Here is a 21,030-nt window from a genome sequence, read left to right as displayed (position 1 = left end):
CTTGCCATGTGTGCTGTATTGTGCTGCTGCAATCCTTGGTGCCTGCCCTGTAAGGTCAGTATGGTGTCCCTGCCACCTCCGTCCTGTCCTCTATTGTCTGAATACATGTCCCTACCCCATTCCTCATGTGTTCTGTGGTTCAATGTATCATACATGCCCACAGTTTGAGGGAGATTTTGAAGAATAAAAATCCAGGAAATTGATTTTCTCCCATTAACTTACATTGAAAAATAGGAGATTTTAGGTGGGAAATGGCTAAAATTAAGCCGTTTTGGGCTTGTGAATATCGGGAGTCTCCTGCCTGAGTCTAGTCTGTTGGCATGTATGGTTGTACTGTCACTGCCTCTCTCTTCTATCCTAAATGAACTGTTGTATTGCCACAGCCTCTCTTGCTTGGTTGGTTTGTTGCCCCTGCCCGCTTCCCCTTGCCCGCTTCCCCCTGCCCTCCAAGGTCCGTGTTGCTGCCACTGCCCCTCCCACATGCCCAGCATGATCAACTTGCTGCCTCTGCCCCTCCTCCCTGCCCTCAATTGTCTGAGTCCAAGCCCCTGACCACTGCCTCGCCACGGTGTTCTAATGAACAACTAGCTTGCTACCATTCTATATTTATTACAAATGTGTGGCACGCCTGCAGTCATCTTGATGTAAGTATTTCCTTTCGAAATTATAAAATTATAGAAATTATGGTTAGTGCTCTAAAAAACTAAAATGAGGACACATTTTCTAAGTTCTCATATAGTAACAAAGCGCTTTTAAATTCCTTGTTGTATTTATGTTTCTTATCCAGTTGATCACTGGATTATTTGTTGCACTTAGGGGAGAGGATGCGGCGTTACAGCCAGAGCTGCTGACTTTGTAACTGGGGAACCAGGTTCAAGTTTCGGCTTCGATGTCTGGGCAAATCACTTACTCTCTCCATGCCTAAAACCAAAATCAATGTGTCCTTGTGCAGTGTAACTGATGCTCATGTAAAGCACTCCACTACCTTTGGGTCAAGTTCACGCTATATAAAACTGCACAAAACAATATGCGTTTTGCACACTTCTGACATTGGGCTATACTTGGATGATATTTCTGTTACATTTGGCAGTTGCGGCCAGTGCAGGTAAGCGCGGTGGGGTGGGGCCCGGGGGGGAAGTCGACAGACGACGTTTTATTTATTTATTAATTTTCCCTATTCCGTCTGTTGTCCCCCCCCACCGCCCCCACCCTGGCCCTGCCCCCGACCCGCCCCATCGTGCTTACCTGCACCGGCCACAACTGAGATTTGGGCTCTTTTGTCTCCTGTGTTCATCTTGCTAAACGTTTTTGTGATGAAGGTCCCTAATTTCGTCATTTACTGCAGTATCCTCAGCAAAAAATGCTTCAAGATGGCATACAGATGTGCCACACGTTTGGCATTAATTCAGAATGTGAACAGCGCTCTAGTTGCTTGTTAGAACATTGTGGTGAAGTTGCTGATCACCAGGGAGTTAACTGGCAGCCTGCTGCAGGCATTGAAACTGCATTTTTCAGTCTGCATGCCATAATGTTTTAATGCAATAGAAGAGTAAGCTATTTGAAAACTCATTTAAAATGTGTTCTAATTTTGCTTTTTACAGAACTAACCATAATTCCTATGACAAAGTGAACCCCCTCATTTTGTTCCTTTTTAAACTAAGGGGTCGATTATGGTGTAGGGCGGATCGCCACTGCCCGCATGGCAGTGGTGATCCGCCCTACATCATACCCCGCCCGCCTCTCATTTCCCCCCGCCACATTATGATGGCGGGGGGGCTGCGGCGGATGGAAAGACTGTCGGCCGGGCGGAAAAGGGTTGCATATGGTGGCGGTGTCTGCTAGACACCGCCAGCCATATTAGGATGCCAGCGGGAAGCAACCTTTCCGTGGTGGCGTTGCCGCCACCGAAAGGCATGCGGATTCCTGAGTTGGGGGCCCGTTGCGGGCCCCCTGGATGTTGGGGGGGGGGTCATGGAGGGCACATGGGTGGTACCTATGGTACCCCCCTGCATTTGCATGGACGACGTGGATGCTGAGCATAGAGGATGCCACCGCCACAGTGGCGGTGGCATCCTAATTGCCAGTGCGGGACCGCCGCACCACTGGCGGCCGGTCCCAGCACCGCTAGTGTTGCGGGTGGACGCAAGTCCGTCCGCCATCCTAATCGGCCCCTAAATGTTTTAAGTTTTGCCAGTTTGATTCGATCAAGATGGTTTAATCTGTGTCACAGTTTTGTCATAAGTAAGACTGTTAGTGCTCTAGTTGTTCTTTAGAACACGCTGGGAGGCTGTAGTAGAAAACAAGAGAATCAACTGACAGGCTGCTCCTGATGGAAGTACGTGTTTTACTGAGAATGTCAGACTTTATCCTCCCATGAATGAGAAAGAAAGTGTGAATTTACAAAAAATATGCTTTCCTTTTAGCTTCTGGATCACCTTCCATAACCTCTATGAGAAAATCATGAGAAAATTGTGTTTTCTCAAACATGATTCATGGTATCCAAGCAGAAGGTCAGCATTATTCACAGGGTAAAATCACCTTAGAACACACTACAATTCCTAAAATTAGTATGGTACCAAAAACAAATGATTTATAGTGTACCTAAAATCCGTTATCACACTTTATACATGCTCCTTTTTGCTACCCTTAAAACCTGCCATTCACTACAATGCATTTCAAAGGGGACCATGTCTCAGAATCCTGTAACGGCTGCCACAGCATGTTGTCCATGTTAAAGACAGTCTCCCTCACGTGCCCTTTGGGTCTGGGTGTGCTCACACTGCTCCCTTACATATTTAGTTTCATTCATTTACAGGACCCAGGGACAAAGTCCCTGAGTCTTGCAACGGCTGTCAAAACATACTGTTCAGATTGAAACCAACCAATCAGGATTCACTAGTCTTCTTTAAATTGGCCAATCAGAGCATATCTGGACACCAACTGCGCAAATATCTTTATTTTTTTTAACCCACATTTCTCACAAACTACAGAATGAATTTACACAAAATTAGAAAAAGCACAATTTATGTACCAAGATCTAGCTTCCTGCCAAATTTGGTGTAGTTCCGTTCAGCAGTTTTTGCTGTAGCCCTGTCTAAAGAAGTCTAGGAAAAATGCATGGGGATTTTGTGTTTTGGGATCCCCCTTTTTTCTCGGCCCCCGCTTTGCCGATCACTCCAAAACTTTCCTTACACAAACTAGTCCAAAAGTAGCACCTTTTTGGACAGTTTCATGGAGATTCGTCAGACGGGTCCAAAGTTATTTGCAACTCAAACGCTGTTCTTATGGAACAGCTGACCAAACTATAAATACTCATATGTAGCGTCCTCCCCAGCCAGGTAGAATGTAAATGAATTATGCCACACATGGAGTCGGTATTACACGTGTTTATTTCTCAGAGTGCAACTAGTAACTTGAACGTACTGTGTCATGAATTTTATTAACCACACCCAATTACTTCTGTCACTAGACTACGGAATCCTTAAGGGACCACAGGGGTCCCATGCTCTATAATACACAAGACATAACATTTCCCCCTTTGTTAAATAAAAAAATGCAAGCAAAACCTATATACATAATAGTTCGTCAATGAGTTGTCGATACGCTCCAACCACTCTTCCAAATCTCATGGTGTGAGGCTGATTAGACAGTAGAAACAACTGCAGCAGGCACAGGTGAGCTTGCCAGTGAGGCAGTCCTGGGGTCTCCTGGCTCTCTGTTTACAGAGTCTCACTCCAGATTTCTGGAATCGACAGATTCCGAGGCAGGTGCTTGAAATGTGAGGAATCCCTTGTAATGGACTTTCCAGGACAGTGAGCAGTCAACATGTGCCCCTTACTAGTCACAACCTGCAAAGGATTGGCATCGAATTGAGCATCAGATTTCCGTTTTCACCTCTGCTTGACAAGGACACGATCCCCTTTCTAAAATGTTATGTCCTGAGCACATTGATGCTTGTTTGCATAAGCCTTCATTCTAGACTTCTGAGATGAATCAGTGAGTCAAACCTTCTTGGCATCAGTTGTTCTTTCAGTGGTCCACTGGGGAAGCTTTGTACCCATGGCTCTCCCGAACATCAGGGTGGCTGGGTTTTTGCAGGGTGTACAATGTGGGGTAGAAGAGTAGAATGAAGAACTGACTTGAGCGCAAGTTCCTCTAGTGCAGCACGCTGGGCAGCCTTATTAAGAGTGCTCATAAAACATTCAACAACGCCATTAGCCTGTGGCCATAGAGGTGTGCTCTTCTGGTGCTTGATATTCAAAAGAGTAGGAAAGTCTTTATATTCCCGACCATTGAATGGTGGGCCATTGTCAGATTTTAGAATTGACAGAACACTCCAGGTTGCAAATATGCCATCTGACAAAAGGTCTTCCATCAGAAGAGACCGGTAGTACTCATCTATAATTAAAATGAAGTCAACTGCAATTTTCTCCCAGACGTGATTTGAAAGATGCAACATGTTCAAAGGATGCTGTGTTGTTGTGGGAGATAACCAGTTACACAAATGACAAGCCTGGAGTTCTCTCTCAACTCGCTCATCAAGATGAGGGAACTAAACACGATCCTGGAGGGCTCACTTGGTGGCAACAAATCCACAATGTCACTCATGTGCCACTTCAATGACTTGCTGTCGTAGACTTTCAGGAATGACAATTCTTGACCCTCTCAAGATAATCCCTTCTTGTGTAACTGACAATTCATCAATCACATTCTTTAACTTCTGATATTCACTGTCGTTATTAAGAGATCGAGCTTGTGTTCTCTAGGATTGATGCATATTAATGTCTTTGAGAATGAGCATATTCCTATCTGTATTGGTGGCAGCACTTATTTGCTCCACAGACACAGCTGCAGAAGTGCTGGATCTTACAATGAAGGTTACGTAGGCCTCAGCCCCTTTCAAAGGGGAACCCTGACACTTTATGGGCACTCGAGAAAAGTAGTCTGAAGGATTTTGATCTTTTGCCGGCCAGTGCACAATGGTGTAGTCACACTCTTGCAGCCGCAGCCCCCACCTCTCAATGCAAGGGGGCATACGCCTTCATGCGTTTGCATGTCCACTATGTTGTGCAAGAATCCCACTTAAACCCACTGGGCTGGCATCCACAACAATCTCTGTATGCAATTTCGGATCAAATTAAGCCATTTCAGTAGCATTTTCAAATGCATGCTTAATTGTCTTGAAACTTTGTTCCCACTACCGTGACCATTGAAATTAAAAATTCTGTTTTGTTACCTCTCTCAATTGAGAAGTCACAGTGGCTAAGTCACAGATATACCTGGAACAATAGCTGACCATACCAAGAAAAGAACGCAGCATGGTTACATATTGTGGAGGAGAAGCAGATGACAAAGTCTGAACCTTGACTGGATCTGGAGTCATTCCCCCTTCTGAGAAAATGTGCCCAAAGAATTTTAGTTTTGTTTCGTGAAATGTGCACTTTTCACCATTTAACGTAACACTTGCATCAGCAAGTATACTGCACAATTGTGTAAGGGCTCTATCACGTTCCTTTCGTGTGGCCCCAAATACTAGTATATCATCACTGTAATTGAAAGAAAGCATGCGTGACAGGCTGTATAATGAGGCGAATAACATCTTGCAGAGGTTCAGCAGCTGAAGACACTCCGAAACTCAATCTTTTGTGTCTGAACAAACCAACATGAGTTTAAAAGGTAGTAATGTACCTGCAATTTTCTTCCAATTCGAGCTGATAATACCCTTTTTCAGATCAAGTCGCGAATAGACTTTATCACTATTCAACTGAATAATCATGTCGGCAATGTACGGACCCAGGTATCTTTCTCTTTCGATTGCCTTGTTTGCTTGACTCATGTCAACATAAATTTGCACAGACCCACCACTTTCCTTTTTAGGTACCCACACTATTGGCGACACCCATGGCGTTGGACCAGTAAAATGCTCAATTATATCATATTTTAGCTAAATTTCTTTTACAACAGCCTCTTGTAGATGAAATGCAATTCGATGATGTCTTTGAGGAACAGGACGAATGTCTTGAATAATGTGGCGCAGCACTTTCATTGTCTTAAGTTTTCCTAATCCATGAAACAATAATGGAAACTGATTGACTATGTCGTGATGAGCACTGATATTGTAATTCAAAGAAATTGGTTACTTGTCAGTAGCAGTGCTGAAACATAAGTAGACAGGCACTCGATGAAGTACCGTGAAGGACATCAATTTGGGCTTGTACCTTTGTCTTTTTCCGTTTCATACTCGCCATAAAGGAACCTTGACTTTGCAAGGGTGTTGAGGCCGCCCTCATGTATACTTTGGTTTTTGATTGTGTGAGACGGGGCCCCGGAGACAGTTCGGCTGGCATGATATTTATTGATGCACTACTGTCAATAATGAATGGTATATAGCAACCATTGCCCTTCAGTTTGATTTTGGGACAGTGTCCAAAGGAATTTCGTGATTTCACTTGTCAATCCTCTTTCAACTTGTATTCTTCCTTGCAAGAAACCAAACCTACATGCGAACGTCTTTCAGTAGTCAGCATTGACAGCCCACATCCATCTTCTTCACTGTCACTCAACAGTGACTTTAAAGAACCTCTCGACAAAGAATTTGATGACAATCGGCCTCTTTCTGTTTCTACTTGACTCAACTGATGTTGCCGTTTACTTCAGTGGGCATGATTGGAACGTATCTGGGACTTTCTGGCAGCAATTTTGTCTTCACAACGGGACACACTGGCAGCTATTGTGTCTTCACAACGTGACGCACTCACGTTTTCTCTCGCTTTGCAAACTGTTACAAAATGGTTCTCTATCCTGCAGCATTTACATATCTGACACATGGCAGGACATTTACCTTCATGTGGAAAGGAAAATCTGCATCTAAAACACAGCTTCTTTTTCTTTGAAGACATCACTTTGTGGCCTGCTACACTGTATTTTTTCTTGGTTTTCATTCTCAATGCCAATTCACTCTGGGCTCTTGCGGCTTCCGTGTCAGTGGCTTGTTTGTCGGCACGTTCTTCCTCTCTGGCTGCCATGATCACACGCTCGAGACTGAGTGTTTCTCTCAGCATTTGGCATGTGATGAAATCAGACAGGCAACCATCTATGACTCTGAAACAAATGGCTTCTTCGTCATTGAATTAATTTAACTTACAGTATTTGAAGAGCATTTCAAGTTTTCCAACAAATTCATTCATCATTTCACCATTTCTGTCTCTCCTGATTGACGGTGTACTTTCCATAGTCAACATTCGGCATTGGATTGAACTTGATGTTCAATGCCACCTTGATATCCTGGTAATATACTCTGTCCAACTGTGCTATCTTTGTCATTGAATTTGTTGAATTTCCAGTGTTTGATGAGCATTTCAAGTCTCTCAACAAATTCATCCATCGTTTCACCATCTCTCTGTCTCTCCTGATTGACGATGTACCTTTCATAGTCAACGTTCAGCATCGGATTGAACTTGATGTTCAATGCCACCTTGACATTTTGGTAAGATACTCTGTCCACCTATGGTATTATTCTTTATCACTAGTTTTACTCCTTCTCCTGCTATGTTCTTAAGACATTTGGTGATCTTTTTGCCATTGGTTATTTCTAGCGTATCAATTAAATGATCAAAGGTTTTGATTCAAGCAGTCCATTGGGCACCAAACCTCTGCTTTTTGGCGGTATCGAATGAAGACAGTGACTTTAACAAAACAGCAGCATCATACTTCGTGATGTTTTCTCCAGCTGCTGCACTTGACCTTCAGCGTCTTCTGTCCCAGTATCAGCTCTCTACTAATTACCACTTAAATAAAGTAACCTAATTCTCTACCTATATCTAAGACCCTAACCCAGAACGCAGCGAAAGGCAGACCGCAGAATGCAGCAAAACTGTGATTAAAAGCTACATGGCTGCCTTTTATTTTTGTAAAACACAGCCATTAGCCAATCACATACTGACCTGTCATCTCCATGTACCACATTATACCATGAACTTTATAACTACGTTTTTTTAAACTTATAACTTTAACTCTGCTTATGCAGATTACACATACTACCAAAATGTAACATTTACACCTTGTAATGTATATCCTGACAGATAATATTTACTTCTGTTCACGCATTTTCACGCTACTTCTGTTTCAATGAACACACTCCACTCTATACCACTCCATTCTATGCCACTCCACACCACTCCACTTTACATCTCTGCACTCTACACCACTCCACTTTCCACCACTGTCCTCTACGCTATTATACTGTATGTCACTCTATTCTATGACACTCCAATCTACACCACTTCACTGTACGCCCCTTCACTGTACGCTATTCCAATGTATGCTATTCCACTGTACACAACTCCACTGTACGTAACTCCACTCTGACACTACACGCTATTCTACTCTTCTATTCCACTCTGTGCCACTTGAGTGTACACCACTGCATTCTATGCTACTCCACTATACGCCACGCCACTCTACTCCTCTGCAGTACATGCTACCCCACTATACGACAATCCAGTGTATGCTATTACACTGTACAATACTACAATTCTACGCCACTCCACTAAATGCACCCTACTGTACATCTCTACGCTCTGCGCTTCTACAGTCTATGCTATTCCACTGCACAACACTTTAATTTACACTACATGCCACTTCACTGTTCGTCACTAGACTGAATACCACTAAACTCAACCTTATTCCACTGTACACTACTCCATTCTGCACCACTCCACTGTGCGCTACAGCACTCTGTGCTATTCATTTCTGACACTCCCCTCCACTCCACTGTACCCCACTCCAGTGTACGCTATTCCACTCTATGCCACTCCACTCTATGCCAGTGCACTCTTCGCTATTCAACTCTACCCCCCTACACTGTACTTCACTCCACTCTATGCCAGGCCACTCTACGGCAGTCCACTCTACAGCACTCCACTCCATGCCACTCCACGCTACCACCCTCCACTCTACCACACTCCGCTGTACGCCATTCCAGTATACACTATTTCCCTTTATGCCATTACACTGTACGACACTTCAGTCTATGGCACAGCACTGTATGTAATCCCACTCTATACCACTCCACTCTACGCCTCTTCACTATATGCCATTCTACTACATGCCCCTTCTCCATGTACTAGTTATGCCCTTCAATGTTACATAATTTATAGCATTTGAACTCCAAACAAAACATGACATCTAAAATGACATGATTTGTGAAAACACAGCGCATAGTAGAGTGGCGAGTTATAGTTAATGTAGTGCAGCGAGTGAAGCGACAAGACTGTTTATGGAGTTGCATGACTTCTAGTAGTTGGAAGGTGGTGCGTAAATTATACATTTATGTTATAACTATGACTCATAGCAATTTGAAAGTGGGTCATAAATGTTACATTGAAGTTATAACTATAACTTTACAATATCTAATGGTTGTGTAGTTTTAGTTTGGTATGTATACAAAGAAGAAGTAAAGTTTTCCTAACTATAACTTGTCCTTAACCTTTGTTTTATATATATATATATATATAATATTCGGGTTGATCTGTGATATGGGGCCCAAGTAAAGGGGGTGTCCCAAAATTCGTTTTCCCCTTGCAATTCCCCGTAGGGATTTTTGACACGACTACAGCCAAATCGCTGGAATTACACCAAATTTGGCAGAAAGCTAGATCTTGGTCCAGTAAGATCTGTTTTTGTAATTTGTTGTAAATATGTTCAGTAGTTTTGGAGTTATTAAAGAAAAAAGTTTTATAGATCTCTAGGGACATGGATCCATTGCAAATCAAATGCGGCGGATCCGCAAATCCACGTACCATCAGCAATGCCGCGATTGGCTGACAGCAACCTAAGAAGAAAGTTGCAGCCGCCCTTTTATGTATCGGGACTCGGTCCCAGGGCCTGAAATTAAATATGAAAAAGTAATAGAAGGGGTCAGGGTAGAGGTACCCTGACCCCATGGGTGTAATGGAGGGGTTGCCGAGGGACCGCTGATGGGCAAGAAATTGCCCCTAAGTGTCTTTTTTTCCACGTGTAAATCTGCAGATCCATTCATTCATTCATCAGCGCAGCCCCCGTGAGCATGCAGATAAGAGTATTGTCAAGCTGCTGCAAAGTCGTAATCTGGCCTGTGATCAAGGGCCGCGCCGGTCCAATAGGCATTATTGAACTCTTAAAGTGAAATGTCGGTTTTGCCTAAATAAACAAGAATCCTTGAGGTTAATCTGCGAGGGAGTGCGTCTTTGTGAAGGACAAACTTGTGAAGATATATATATATATATATATATAAATATACATATATATATATATTCACTGAAAAAAACATAGGTTTCACACAAGTTATAGTTAGCGGACATTTTACTGATAAAAAACCATTGAAATTCCCCCGTTAAAGTTAGTGCAGGCAACTATAACTCACGCGACCGCAATCCTCTGCTGATGCTAATACTGTCTTTAGACACTTATTTACCCATGTCTTCTTCCATAAATTTTTAGCTATCCATATATTACAAATATTTTTTTTTCATAAAGACACATATGTCATCAGCAGAGGATTGCGGTCGCGTGAGTTATAGTTGCCTGCACTAACTATAACGGGGGAATTTCAATGGTTTTTTATCAGTAAAATGTCCACTAACTATAACTTGTGTGAAACCTATGGTTTTTTCAGTGAATTTGCAAGGTTTTTTAAATGCTAATTCCTAACTATAACGTGTGTGAAACCTATGTTTTTTTCAGTGAATTTGTACGGTTTTTTAAATGCTAAGTTACTTTACGCCGTTCGTGGCGTGCGCGCCCACTTTACGCAGTTCGTTCCGTGCGCGCACGGTGCGCTTCGCGTACCGTGCGCGCACAGTGAGCACGCGGTGCGCTTCGCGCACCGCGCGCCCACTTTACGCAGTTAGTGCCGTGCACGCACGGTGGGCACGCGGTGCGCTACGCGCACCGCGTGCCCACGTTACGCTAAATGGGCCATGTAGGCACGATGCGCTTCGCGCACCGTCCGCACACGGAGGCCGTATTAGGCACATCGTTGTTAATGGTTATCTACAGATTGTCTTTACAAATCCATAAGCCATGAACAAAAGGTGCGCAGCGGGCACCTTTTGCACACGGGGTGTGGCGAACGTGGATATTGTTTTTTTTTTTTATTTTTTTTACCGTACGCGTACGGTAAGCGTAATCGGCGATTTTTCGAAAATAAAAAAATTTACTTTTTTTGCCTTTTGAGTTCTTTGGGGACACCATAACAAGGACTGGGTGGTTGGGAGTTGTCTATCAAGCCGCTTTTACTGTTTTCGGACTTTGTTTTTCCTCAACTCCCCTCAGAGTGCGAGAGAGAAAATGGCGGCCGACACTTCCTGCTTTCGACCGGTTCGAATGTTTACTAAGATCTAACAGCCAATCAGAATCGCGCTCGCGCACGTCACCGTACGCGTACGGTAAGCTTACCGTAAGCGCACCGTAAGCGCACCGTAAGCTGGCTCAGATATATATATTGATTTAAATGCTATTTTCTCAGGAACTACTGAACAGATTTACACCAGACCTACAAAAGGCACTTCCTTGACCTGAGGACTACCTCTCTGCCAAATTTCAAGTAACTCTGTTCAGCCGTTCGGGCTGTAGCTGTGTCTAAAGGTCCTATGGAAAAATGCATGGGAAAAACGCGTTTTGGGACCCCCCTTTTTTCTCAGCCCCCGCTTGACGAATCCCCCCGAGACTTTCAGGGTAGGAGCGGAGCGTAGCGCCACACCTATTTTGAAAATTTCGCGAGGATTCGTCGACCGGCGCCAAAGTTATTCCAAATAGCATGTTGCGGATTTCCTATGGAAACGTGGTCCTAACTATAACTATCTACTGGCGACCGCCAGTAGATAATATGTATATATATATATCAGCCCTAAGAAGATTTATTTTCCATCTCCGTTTTGAAGTTGCTGTTATGAAGTGTGTAAGTGACATTCCAATATTGTAGCTTGGTGCCTACATTTTGAGAGCTTGCTTAGGCCCTTACATATTTTCGTTTGCTTCACAAATATCATTAATAAATTGATGGCAAATCAGAAAGGCTGTTTATGTTAAAAAAATCGCTAATAAAACAGTACAACAATAACATCAGTACAGGTTTTAAATTTACATTTTTTATTGCAAGCATATTGCAGCCATGTTCAGTTGGAAGCTTTTTTTTCTTTTTCTTTTTGTTGCATACGCTAAAAAAACACAAATGAATCATTGCACCAGTTTGACAAGGCCAGACCATTTGGCTTTCTCAAAGCTTGTTTGAATTGTTTTTGTTGCGAAGCCCATGCTGTTTATAGGCCTTCGCTTGTCACTAATCTCCCTTGTGCATTCATTTGTTTTATGATAACTGTTGTTGGAGTTATAGCTGTGTTCCAAAAGCGGAGATATGTACGCACATACGTTTTCTTAAGGATGCCACAAAAATAATGGTACTTTATCACACCTACTATTTTCTGTGTATGCGTTTTGGTTCACTACTTACAATGCAAATGTCATATTCTTATTATTTTGCAAAGCACTGTTCTTTGAGGGTACAGCTTCAAGTCGCTAAAGCAGTCTGTTCATCAAAGGGCCCCCCTCCAAGCTTACATATTGTTGTAAGATGTTGCTTCTTTATAGCTGTGGGCAACACTAACTAAGCTGCTGAACTATTACCAAATGTTTTCTCCAAAAAAGGCAAACGTGCGGCTCACAGAAGAGGAAAGGCCTGGAGGGATCCAGCTGGGAAGCACTCTGATTCCAAACGAGAGAGCCACATGGTGTACAGCCAGTCCACACATTCGTTGTTTTAAAACAAGATGAAGAAAAAGGCAGTCTCTTTTGACCTCTCTCCCACAACCATCTCATCTGATGCCACAAATTGTTTGCAACTGTTTTCATCAGCAGTATCTCTAATGGTAGGGCCAGAGGTTAGTAAGTCAGTTACAGGTTCAGGACTATCTGTCTGTGTTTTGGGGCTGAAAGGGCAATCAAAAAGGTGAAACTATGTAAAGCTGATAGAGTTCCAGATGGCGGAGTCAGCAGAATGTCAAAGATTCTGCATTAGTAATGGTTCCCTTTCCATGTATCTTTAGACTCAGATGCAGAGTGCGATGGCAGGTTGGCCCCTGGTCCACAACGTGCAGAAGGCCAGGTTGTCACTGTAAATAAACACTGTGGGAGTTCTCATTAACTGCCCTGTCACTGTTTTAAGTAAAGAGCATACTGCTTGTGTCTTCTAGGCCCCTGCCGCCTTTGGCCTCGTTACATTCCTGATGCATGCTGGCTTGGAGAAAGCCCAAATTCAGAAACATCTCTTGGCCTTTTCTCTGGCTGCACCTATTCTGGCAATTTCAACATATGCAATACTAAGTATGGTGAGTCAAATTTGGAAAATGATCAATAATTTAACTAAATGGTAAATGTCTTGCATAGATGCTAAAATGTATAGCAGTCTTTGAATATATTAAAACTAGATATAAATGTAGTGTGTGTGTGTTTGTCTTGTGAAAACTTTTTTTTTTAAACTAAGTATTTTTATAAAGGTTGAAAATGGCATTGAAAGAAACTGAACAATTAAAAGGTACATTCTGTATTACCTTTTCATATTTCTTCATTGTCTCAGTCCTTACACCAAAAGGTTTATCTTGTGCCATTTACAACAACTTGCTCAAACTTCTACCTGCAGTAGGCTGACCCCTGCTTAACTTCCTCCTCTTCCTGTAATCCCTGAAAAGGGAAAAGAACCCAAGCAACATCCTATGTTCCCCATTACACTCTTGCAGTTGCCGCCTGTCCTATCCGGGATTGCCTGTGTTCACAATATAATGTTGGATATGCATGTTGTTAAGTGACTGCGGCCCCTGCAGATGTATTCAGCCAGCGGTAGGGGCCTGTTGGTTGCAGTATTGTCACAATGGCAGGGCTTTCTGTAGCAGCTCCCATTTCCCCCTCTACTTCTCCAGCTCTTCATCCCACATCTCAGTTATCTATTGTATGGTTTGTCCCTTCTATGGGTTTGGAGCCTGGGGATGAGCTTTGGGTTTTGGAATGATGCTCCTTCAGGAGAACAACCTGCTCCAGACAGTTCAGGGTTGCCACCTCCCTAGCTCCTCCAGATCCAAATTAACCAAGCATTTTCTGTTGCATTCAGTGCACACGAGGTTCGTGCCTCTCCCAAACAGACCAGATGCACATATGCTGTCGGTTTGGTCATCCCACCATCGATTTGTTTGCCAAAAGATTTGGTCCCAGAGCTCCTCACGTTCTTGCCTTGTTTCAGGATCTACTGGCAGAGAGGGTGGATACTCTGGTAAAGGATTGGCCCAAGGGTCTGAGTGATCCTTTCCCCCATTCCACTTGAGCATTTGGGTGCTGTGCAAAATCCACCAAGAGATTCTACCATATTAAACAGGAGTTGGTTGTCTTTTTTGTTATCACCGTGGGTGGAACCAATGTGCCTGCTGTTTGTGGTATGTGTCCTCTTCTGTCTCCTGTGATGACTGGTTTCCAGTTGTCCTGTCTGAAGTTGACAGGTTGGGGGCTGGGAGGCTAGAGGTGCTTTAGATGGGACTCGGTAGTGAGACTGAGGTTGTCGTTCAGCAATCCAGGAAACTGTCCACATGTTGAGCATAATTCCATGACTCTATTTCTTGTCATGTGTATGACTAAAGGTGTGTAAACTCTGATTATTATTCTCCTATGATTTTGGATTAGTTTTCTAGAAGGATTCTATAAGGATTTGGAAGTGCATCAAGCAGTTATCAAGGCATGTTATGGCCCAGGGTGAGGGTACTTGAAGCCTCTGGGTCTGTTAGTTCTCCATCTACTGAAGGGTTTTGTGAATCTGAATATTTCTAGGAACTTGATTGTTCCTCTGAAGAATCTGCCCTAGGTGTCTTAGAAAAGCTACAGCGTGAGCCTTTTGAACAGATTTCCTTTGATCTTTAACCTACAATGTGTTGTTTCTTATGGCCATGGTCGCCTTGAGGCATTTGAGAGACCTGGGCAATTTGGGTGTGTTCTGCTCCTTGCCTGCTGGATAAATTTGTTCTCCTTCCTGGCCCTTGCTTTCTGTGCAAGATCCTTTCAGGCTTACATTATGAGGCGATGCTTCCTGCCACATTAAGCACATGGGTGTCGTATGCTATCAAAAAGGCAGACTGTAGTTCCATCTGTCCTACAAGGACGTGCCACTGGGTGGCTGCCTTTTGAGCTTAAGCATCTCAGATTTCAATGGTTGATTCTGTAGGGCTGCAACTTTGGCATTCCCAGTCACTCTTGTGGCTCATCATCGTTTGGAGCTTCTTGTGGCCACAGATGCACGGGTGGGTGGAGCTGTTTTGTCTGCTACTGTTTCTTGAAACTGTAAATATCACAAGTGTGTTTTACCTTACATTTTTGGTGGTGTTGCTTTGGTTATGGAATGCCTCAACCAGTGGTGGGTTTTTCGAGCTTATCATCACTGTTGTTGTGAATGTAACCAGGAAGATGGAGATGGGGGGAGGGTAATGAGATAATCCTCATTACACCCCTTCTATTTTTCTCCCTTACAGTGATGCCTTCTATGGTGATTGTTTTCTTGCTACTTTCATAAAGTGCTTCTGTGTCACTGCACTGTAATGGGACTTGGCGGGGGCAGAGCTTTGCCCAGGAGGGAGTATCAAAACAGAAGAAAGACTTTGGGACTGTAACCAGGGGCTTCATGGTCTATCATGGAGGCAGCATGCCACACTTTTGTCATGATTGTGAGGGAGACTAGACATAATGTGGATTACCTCAAGTTATTTGGACATTGTGCATTGTCTAGTGTAAGAAGTGATTAAAGTGATTTGAATTTAATATGGTGGAGATGCGTTATACCAAAGGGTATGTCATGCTGTTTACAGATGTTTTAACTTCTGTCGTTTTGTTTCATATTTTTCTTTCAGACTGGAGGCACCTCACAGCACAGGATGAGCGCCACTGGAAATGGAATGCTGTTCTCAGCCGGGACGTTTCTGTACGTCGCAACAGTGCATGTCTTACCAGAGATCAGCAGTCGAGGCCACGGCCACCAGCCTGCACCAGGGGAGCACAGACAGGGCCTGGGCATCCTAGAGACCCTCACTCTTGTGACCGGAGCAGGGCTACCAGTGCTGCTTTCTTTGGGACTCCATGATGACTAATGCCCCTACAGACAGAGACACTGCAACCTGGTGACTTCCATACCAACAGGGGCACTGCACCCTGGTGACGCCTATACCAGAGGAGACACTGCAACCTGGTGACTCCCATACCAACAGAGACTCTGCAACCTGGTGACTCCCATACCAACAGAGACTCTGCAACCTAATGACACCCATCCTAACAGAGACACTGCAACCGAGTGACACCCATACTAACAGAGACACTGCACTCTGGTGACGCCAATACCAGCGGAGACACTGCAACCTGGTGACTCCCATACTAACAGAGAAACTGCAACCTGGTAACTCCCATACTAACAGAGACATTGCAACCTAATGACACCCATCCTAACAGAGATACTGACACTGAAACCTGGTGATGTCTATACCAACAGAGACTCTGCAACCTGGTAACTCCCATACTAACAGAGACACTGCAACCTAGTGACACCCATACTAACAGAGACACTGCACTCTGGTGACGCCTATACCAGCAGAGACACTGCAACCTGGTGACTCCCATACTAACAGAGAAACTGCAACCTGGTAACTCCGATACTAACAGAGACACTGCAACCTAATGACACCCATCCTAACAGAGATACTGACACTGAAACCTGGTGATGTCTATGGCAACAGAGACACTGCAACCTGGTGACGCCTATACCAGCGGAGACACTGCAACCTGGTGACTCTCATACTAACAGAGAAACTGCAACCTTGTAACTCCCATACTAACAGAGACACCCTGGTGACGCCAATACCAGCAGAGACACTGCAACCTGGTGACGCCTATACTAACAGAGACACTGCAACCTGGTGAGACCCATACAAGCAGAGACACGGCAACCTGGTGTCGCCCATACCAGCATAGACACTGCAACCTGGTGATGTCCATATCAAAAGAGACTCTGCAATCTGGTGTCGCCCATAGCAACAGAGACACTGCAAATTTAGTGACGCCCCTACCAAAAGAGACACTGCAACCTGGTGACGCCCATACCAACAGAGACACTGCAACCTGGTGACGCCCATACCATCAGAGACACTGCAACTTAGTGTCACCCATAGCAACAGAGACACTGCAACCTGGTGTCGCCCATAGAAACAGAAACACTGCAACTTGGTGAAGTCCATATGAATAGAGACCCTGCTACCTGGTGACACCCTTACTAACAGAGACACTGCAACCCGATAGCACGCATACAGACAGAGACAATGCAACCTGGTGATACCCATATCAAAAGATCCTGCAACCTAGTTACCTCCATACTAACAGAGACCCTGCAATATGGCAACACCTTTACTAATAGGGACATTTTAACCTATTTTCAGGCCAATTTCCTGCATGACCAGCCAAACATAGTCACTGTTATTTTATGATGGTAACACCTGAAATAAGCACAGTTTTGTGAAAGATATTAACTCTCCAGACAGAAACTCAAATCGTTTATTTATTGAGATGTTTTTCACCACCTTTTATTTTGGCACTCACTCACTTAAAATTGTTTCTTGTCTGTGGTCAACATTTCCTTTTCTACTAATAACAACTCCAGTTGATTCTGTAAGTTGTGAACTTTGTTTATACTCTGCTGTAATGGTTTCTATTCCTTTGTGAGCTCATTGCAGGGTAGTGCTTTATACTTTAGTAGAAATTATTACCGTACGTGTTCAGGAATACTCACTATTGTATAAATTTAATGTAAAATGTTTACTTTGTGGGTTTCTTTGAAAATATTTGCACATAAGGAGGTGCCTGTGGACAATTTGGGCATGTGCCTTCTATGTTTCCAAGTTCCCCAGATGATGTGCCTTGTTCGCAATGGCTACACTTGCACTTGCACTCAGCTCCTTCCATTCCATATAAGTGAATACAGAATAATGCTACTGTGTGAGCAATACTGGAATTGTGCCACAGCTACTGTAGTCTTTGTCTCCGCTGCACACTCTACCCCAATCATCAACATGACTACCCTTAACTCACCCACTAACCCACAGGAGCAGGAATGTGTAGCATAGATACATGCCTTTTGTTGTTGTAGCTGTAGAACTATTTTTTTATTTTATTCCATGTCCAAAAACATATTTACTATGCTGCATACATGTTAAAATGAACATCCACGTGGTTGCAGCACTTCAATGCTAGACTCTGTATGAAATCCCATATTTCATCAAAAGCCAGCACGGAGTGCATGTGCACTGGTTGCAACCATCCCCGCACCAAATGATATGGGAGTTCGTAGACAACTGTCTTTTTACTCCAAAACTGGATCCACTGGAGTAATCCCATACCACAGACGTCTGTGGATTCTTGGACGCAGAGGTGGGAGCGTGAGGAGGTCAGAAACTTGTTAAGTGCTAAAGCACTGGTATGTGCATCAGCTACAGATACTAAGTTAAATGGGTCTACTTTGGTGTCCAAAGGATAGATGTCCACTTGAAATAATAGAAACATGTTTGTTATCAGTAGTGCATAGAGGTGTGCCCTCTGGCTTTTAGTGTTTGGGGACGACTTGTTTTTGTATTTTTAGTGGTCAAAAGGTTTTGTACTTGGAACAACGTCTTTTAGGATCATCACTGGTCTATTGTTGAATAAACTAATTGTGGAATTGTAGCATGTGTGCTTGTCTTTCTGATAACAGTAGAATATTTCCATATACCTCAACAGACCACACTTCTTCCATCTCAAGTGCTGTACATAACTAGTCTTAGTATTACCCAGTACACATTTGCCAAGCTAATTTGGCCTTAAAACGTGTGGCCTTCTAATCCAGGGTGAAGTCTACAGCAAGTGTTTAACTTTCTAAGCCATTGATGTAGAATGTGTTTCCATGGGGATGTCCAGAAATTGGTTGGCTATTGTATAGTATTTATACACAATTTCACTTTGTCATAATTCATTTAACAAAAAACATCAGCCACCATTCAGTAGACAAAGTGAATGTTGTATGTTGTTTGTCACAAGAGGTTAGATGTATATTCAATAAGGTCTTGGTTAGGACTAGATGAAGAACAAATATGTCTTAACATGTAAAACCTTAGAATCTTAAGAGAGTGTACTTTCTCTTTCACATCACATAAGGTCCAATTGTGGGAGGATCTGCATGAGGCCATCCACACTGCTCCACAATTTACAACCAAGAGCAATGTTCCATTTCAGGTAGGAGGGTAAATACATTTTGCCCTGAGGCATGTTCCAGGTGTGGCTGAGAGAGGCAGACTCTATACCAGCAGCACAAGATGAGCATAAACCACCCAGCCCGGCTTGAACAAGGCCATCAGCCAGCTGTATGTTGGCACTGACCTTTTTCATTCCAAGCAAAAACTTTTTTATACAAAGCTTGTAACTCATTACTCAAAGTCAAAGACTTTCGACGACTTTTCAGATCTACCAAACTTACACAACTCAACATGAGTTTATAACCCTTTTTAATAGAGACATGGGCATATTCTAGGACTTTCTAGAGCGCCGTATGTAACACATTTCAAGAATACAGGTAATCAGGCTGACAGTGTGTAAGTGTCAGCTGCTCTTCTAGTGACCACCGTTCAGAGAGCACGGCTAGACACTGACTTGACGTTGATATACCTTGTTTGCAAAGAACTGCTCTATTCTGTACATGGCAGAATCAGGTTTGGAAGTCCACATCCTGATCGCTTTCCGCTGTGATAACCATTGGGGACACAGCAGTCATGGCTGAGGGAGATAGTGAGAGAGGCCTATTAAAAATACATAACAGAGGCCGAAGCTGCCTAGACCTGCCTGCCATTACATTGGTTCTGCTCGAGTCCCGGGATTAAGGGTTTTAGTTGCAGTACTTCAGTTTGGTAGTACAAACATGACGTATGTCTAGTTTTCATTTTATGTAGGCTAAATCAGATTCTTTCATTGGACATTTGAAGATTGTCTTCCTGTCTCTTGTATGCGACTCTTAGGGAGTAAACTTAATGCATGCATTAGACATCAACTGTACAGGTTTCTTTCATGCTGCCGGAATAAGACCCTTTGTATTTATCAGGGTTCCAATGTCAGCAGCGGCACATCTGTGATACCAGTAGGTGTACCATTTTCTCAGAGTAATTCTGGGAAAAAGAAAGTGCAAAACCATCCATCCTTACAGGGAATATACAGATAATGAAAGGTTGCATGTTTCATTTTAACAGCCCAGTTACTAGTGAGCGCTATGCATTCCATGTCCTTTTGCATTAAGGTGTTTGGCAAACTCCAGGTTTCCAATAGAAACAAGATACTGAATTGAATCCAAATGACCGTAACAATTCTTAGCCCTACAGACAACACTCCAACAGTGGACAATGTAATGGAACATGCTTAAGAGTGCTTTGTTCTGGACTCAATACCCTTACATTTCCATTATAATTGTCTCTTAGAAGCTCAAAGGGGAAGAGATGGCTGATTGTAAACACAGCCTCTTGTCAAATAAACACAGTTTGCTCCTCTTCAGTGGTTTGAGCTACATGCAATCTTATACCCATTAGGATTAGATTTTCGAGTTCTCCAGGTGAACGTTTTCCAATGTTATCCTGACGAAACTACTTAAAGTTTGCATCTTAACTAGCATACATAAACCCTCTCATTTCATCTATGCCATTTTACCATGCAAGTATGGGCTATGCAATGAAGATAATATATTTCCTTTGGCAAAACATTGGATGAAGAAAGACTGCCAGCATAATGTGCTAGATGTGTGAGAACGGGAGCTATTGATGTTCATCAGCAGGTGAGCTTCCTTTGAATTGACCTATAAGACAAATGTCCCATTTCTAAGAGGTAGTATTTCACTTCTTGAATTAACATGGGTGAGAGTTCTGTTGGAGACAATATCTTGTTAGACTGATTAGCACGGTGCACAGTGGT

At 43.3% G+C, this 21,030-nt stretch overlaps 1 protein-coding gene across 2 annotated transcripts in view; it reads left to right on the top strand.

Moving 5' to 3' along the window:
- Nucleotides 1-18,768, top strand: part of LOC146821901 (zinc transporter ZIP9-like) — a 164,395-nt gene extending 145,627 nt beyond the window's left edge. For both annotated transcript variants that reach the window (XM_085612990.1, XM_085612989.1), the window contains 2 exons: nt 13,230-13,364; nt 15,918-18,768. In XM_085612990.1, the coding sequence (XP_085469116.1) occupies nt 13,230-13,364; nt 15,918-16,147 (365 nt within the window). In that variant the 3' untranslated portion in view covers nt 16,148-18,768. The remainder of the gene's footprint in view (nt 1-13,229; nt 13,365-15,917) is intronic.
- Nucleotides 18,769-21,030: the final 2,262 nt, after the last annotated feature.

Source organism: Triturus cristatus, chromosome 6 (genome assembly GCF_964204655.1).
Source record: "Triturus cristatus chromosome 6, aTriCri1.1, whole genome shotgun sequence".
In the NCBI taxonomy this organism is placed as follows: domain Eukaryota; kingdom Metazoa; phylum Chordata; class Amphibia; order Caudata; family Salamandridae; genus Triturus; species Triturus cristatus.
This window is presented reverse-complemented; position numbering and strand designations above follow the sequence as displayed.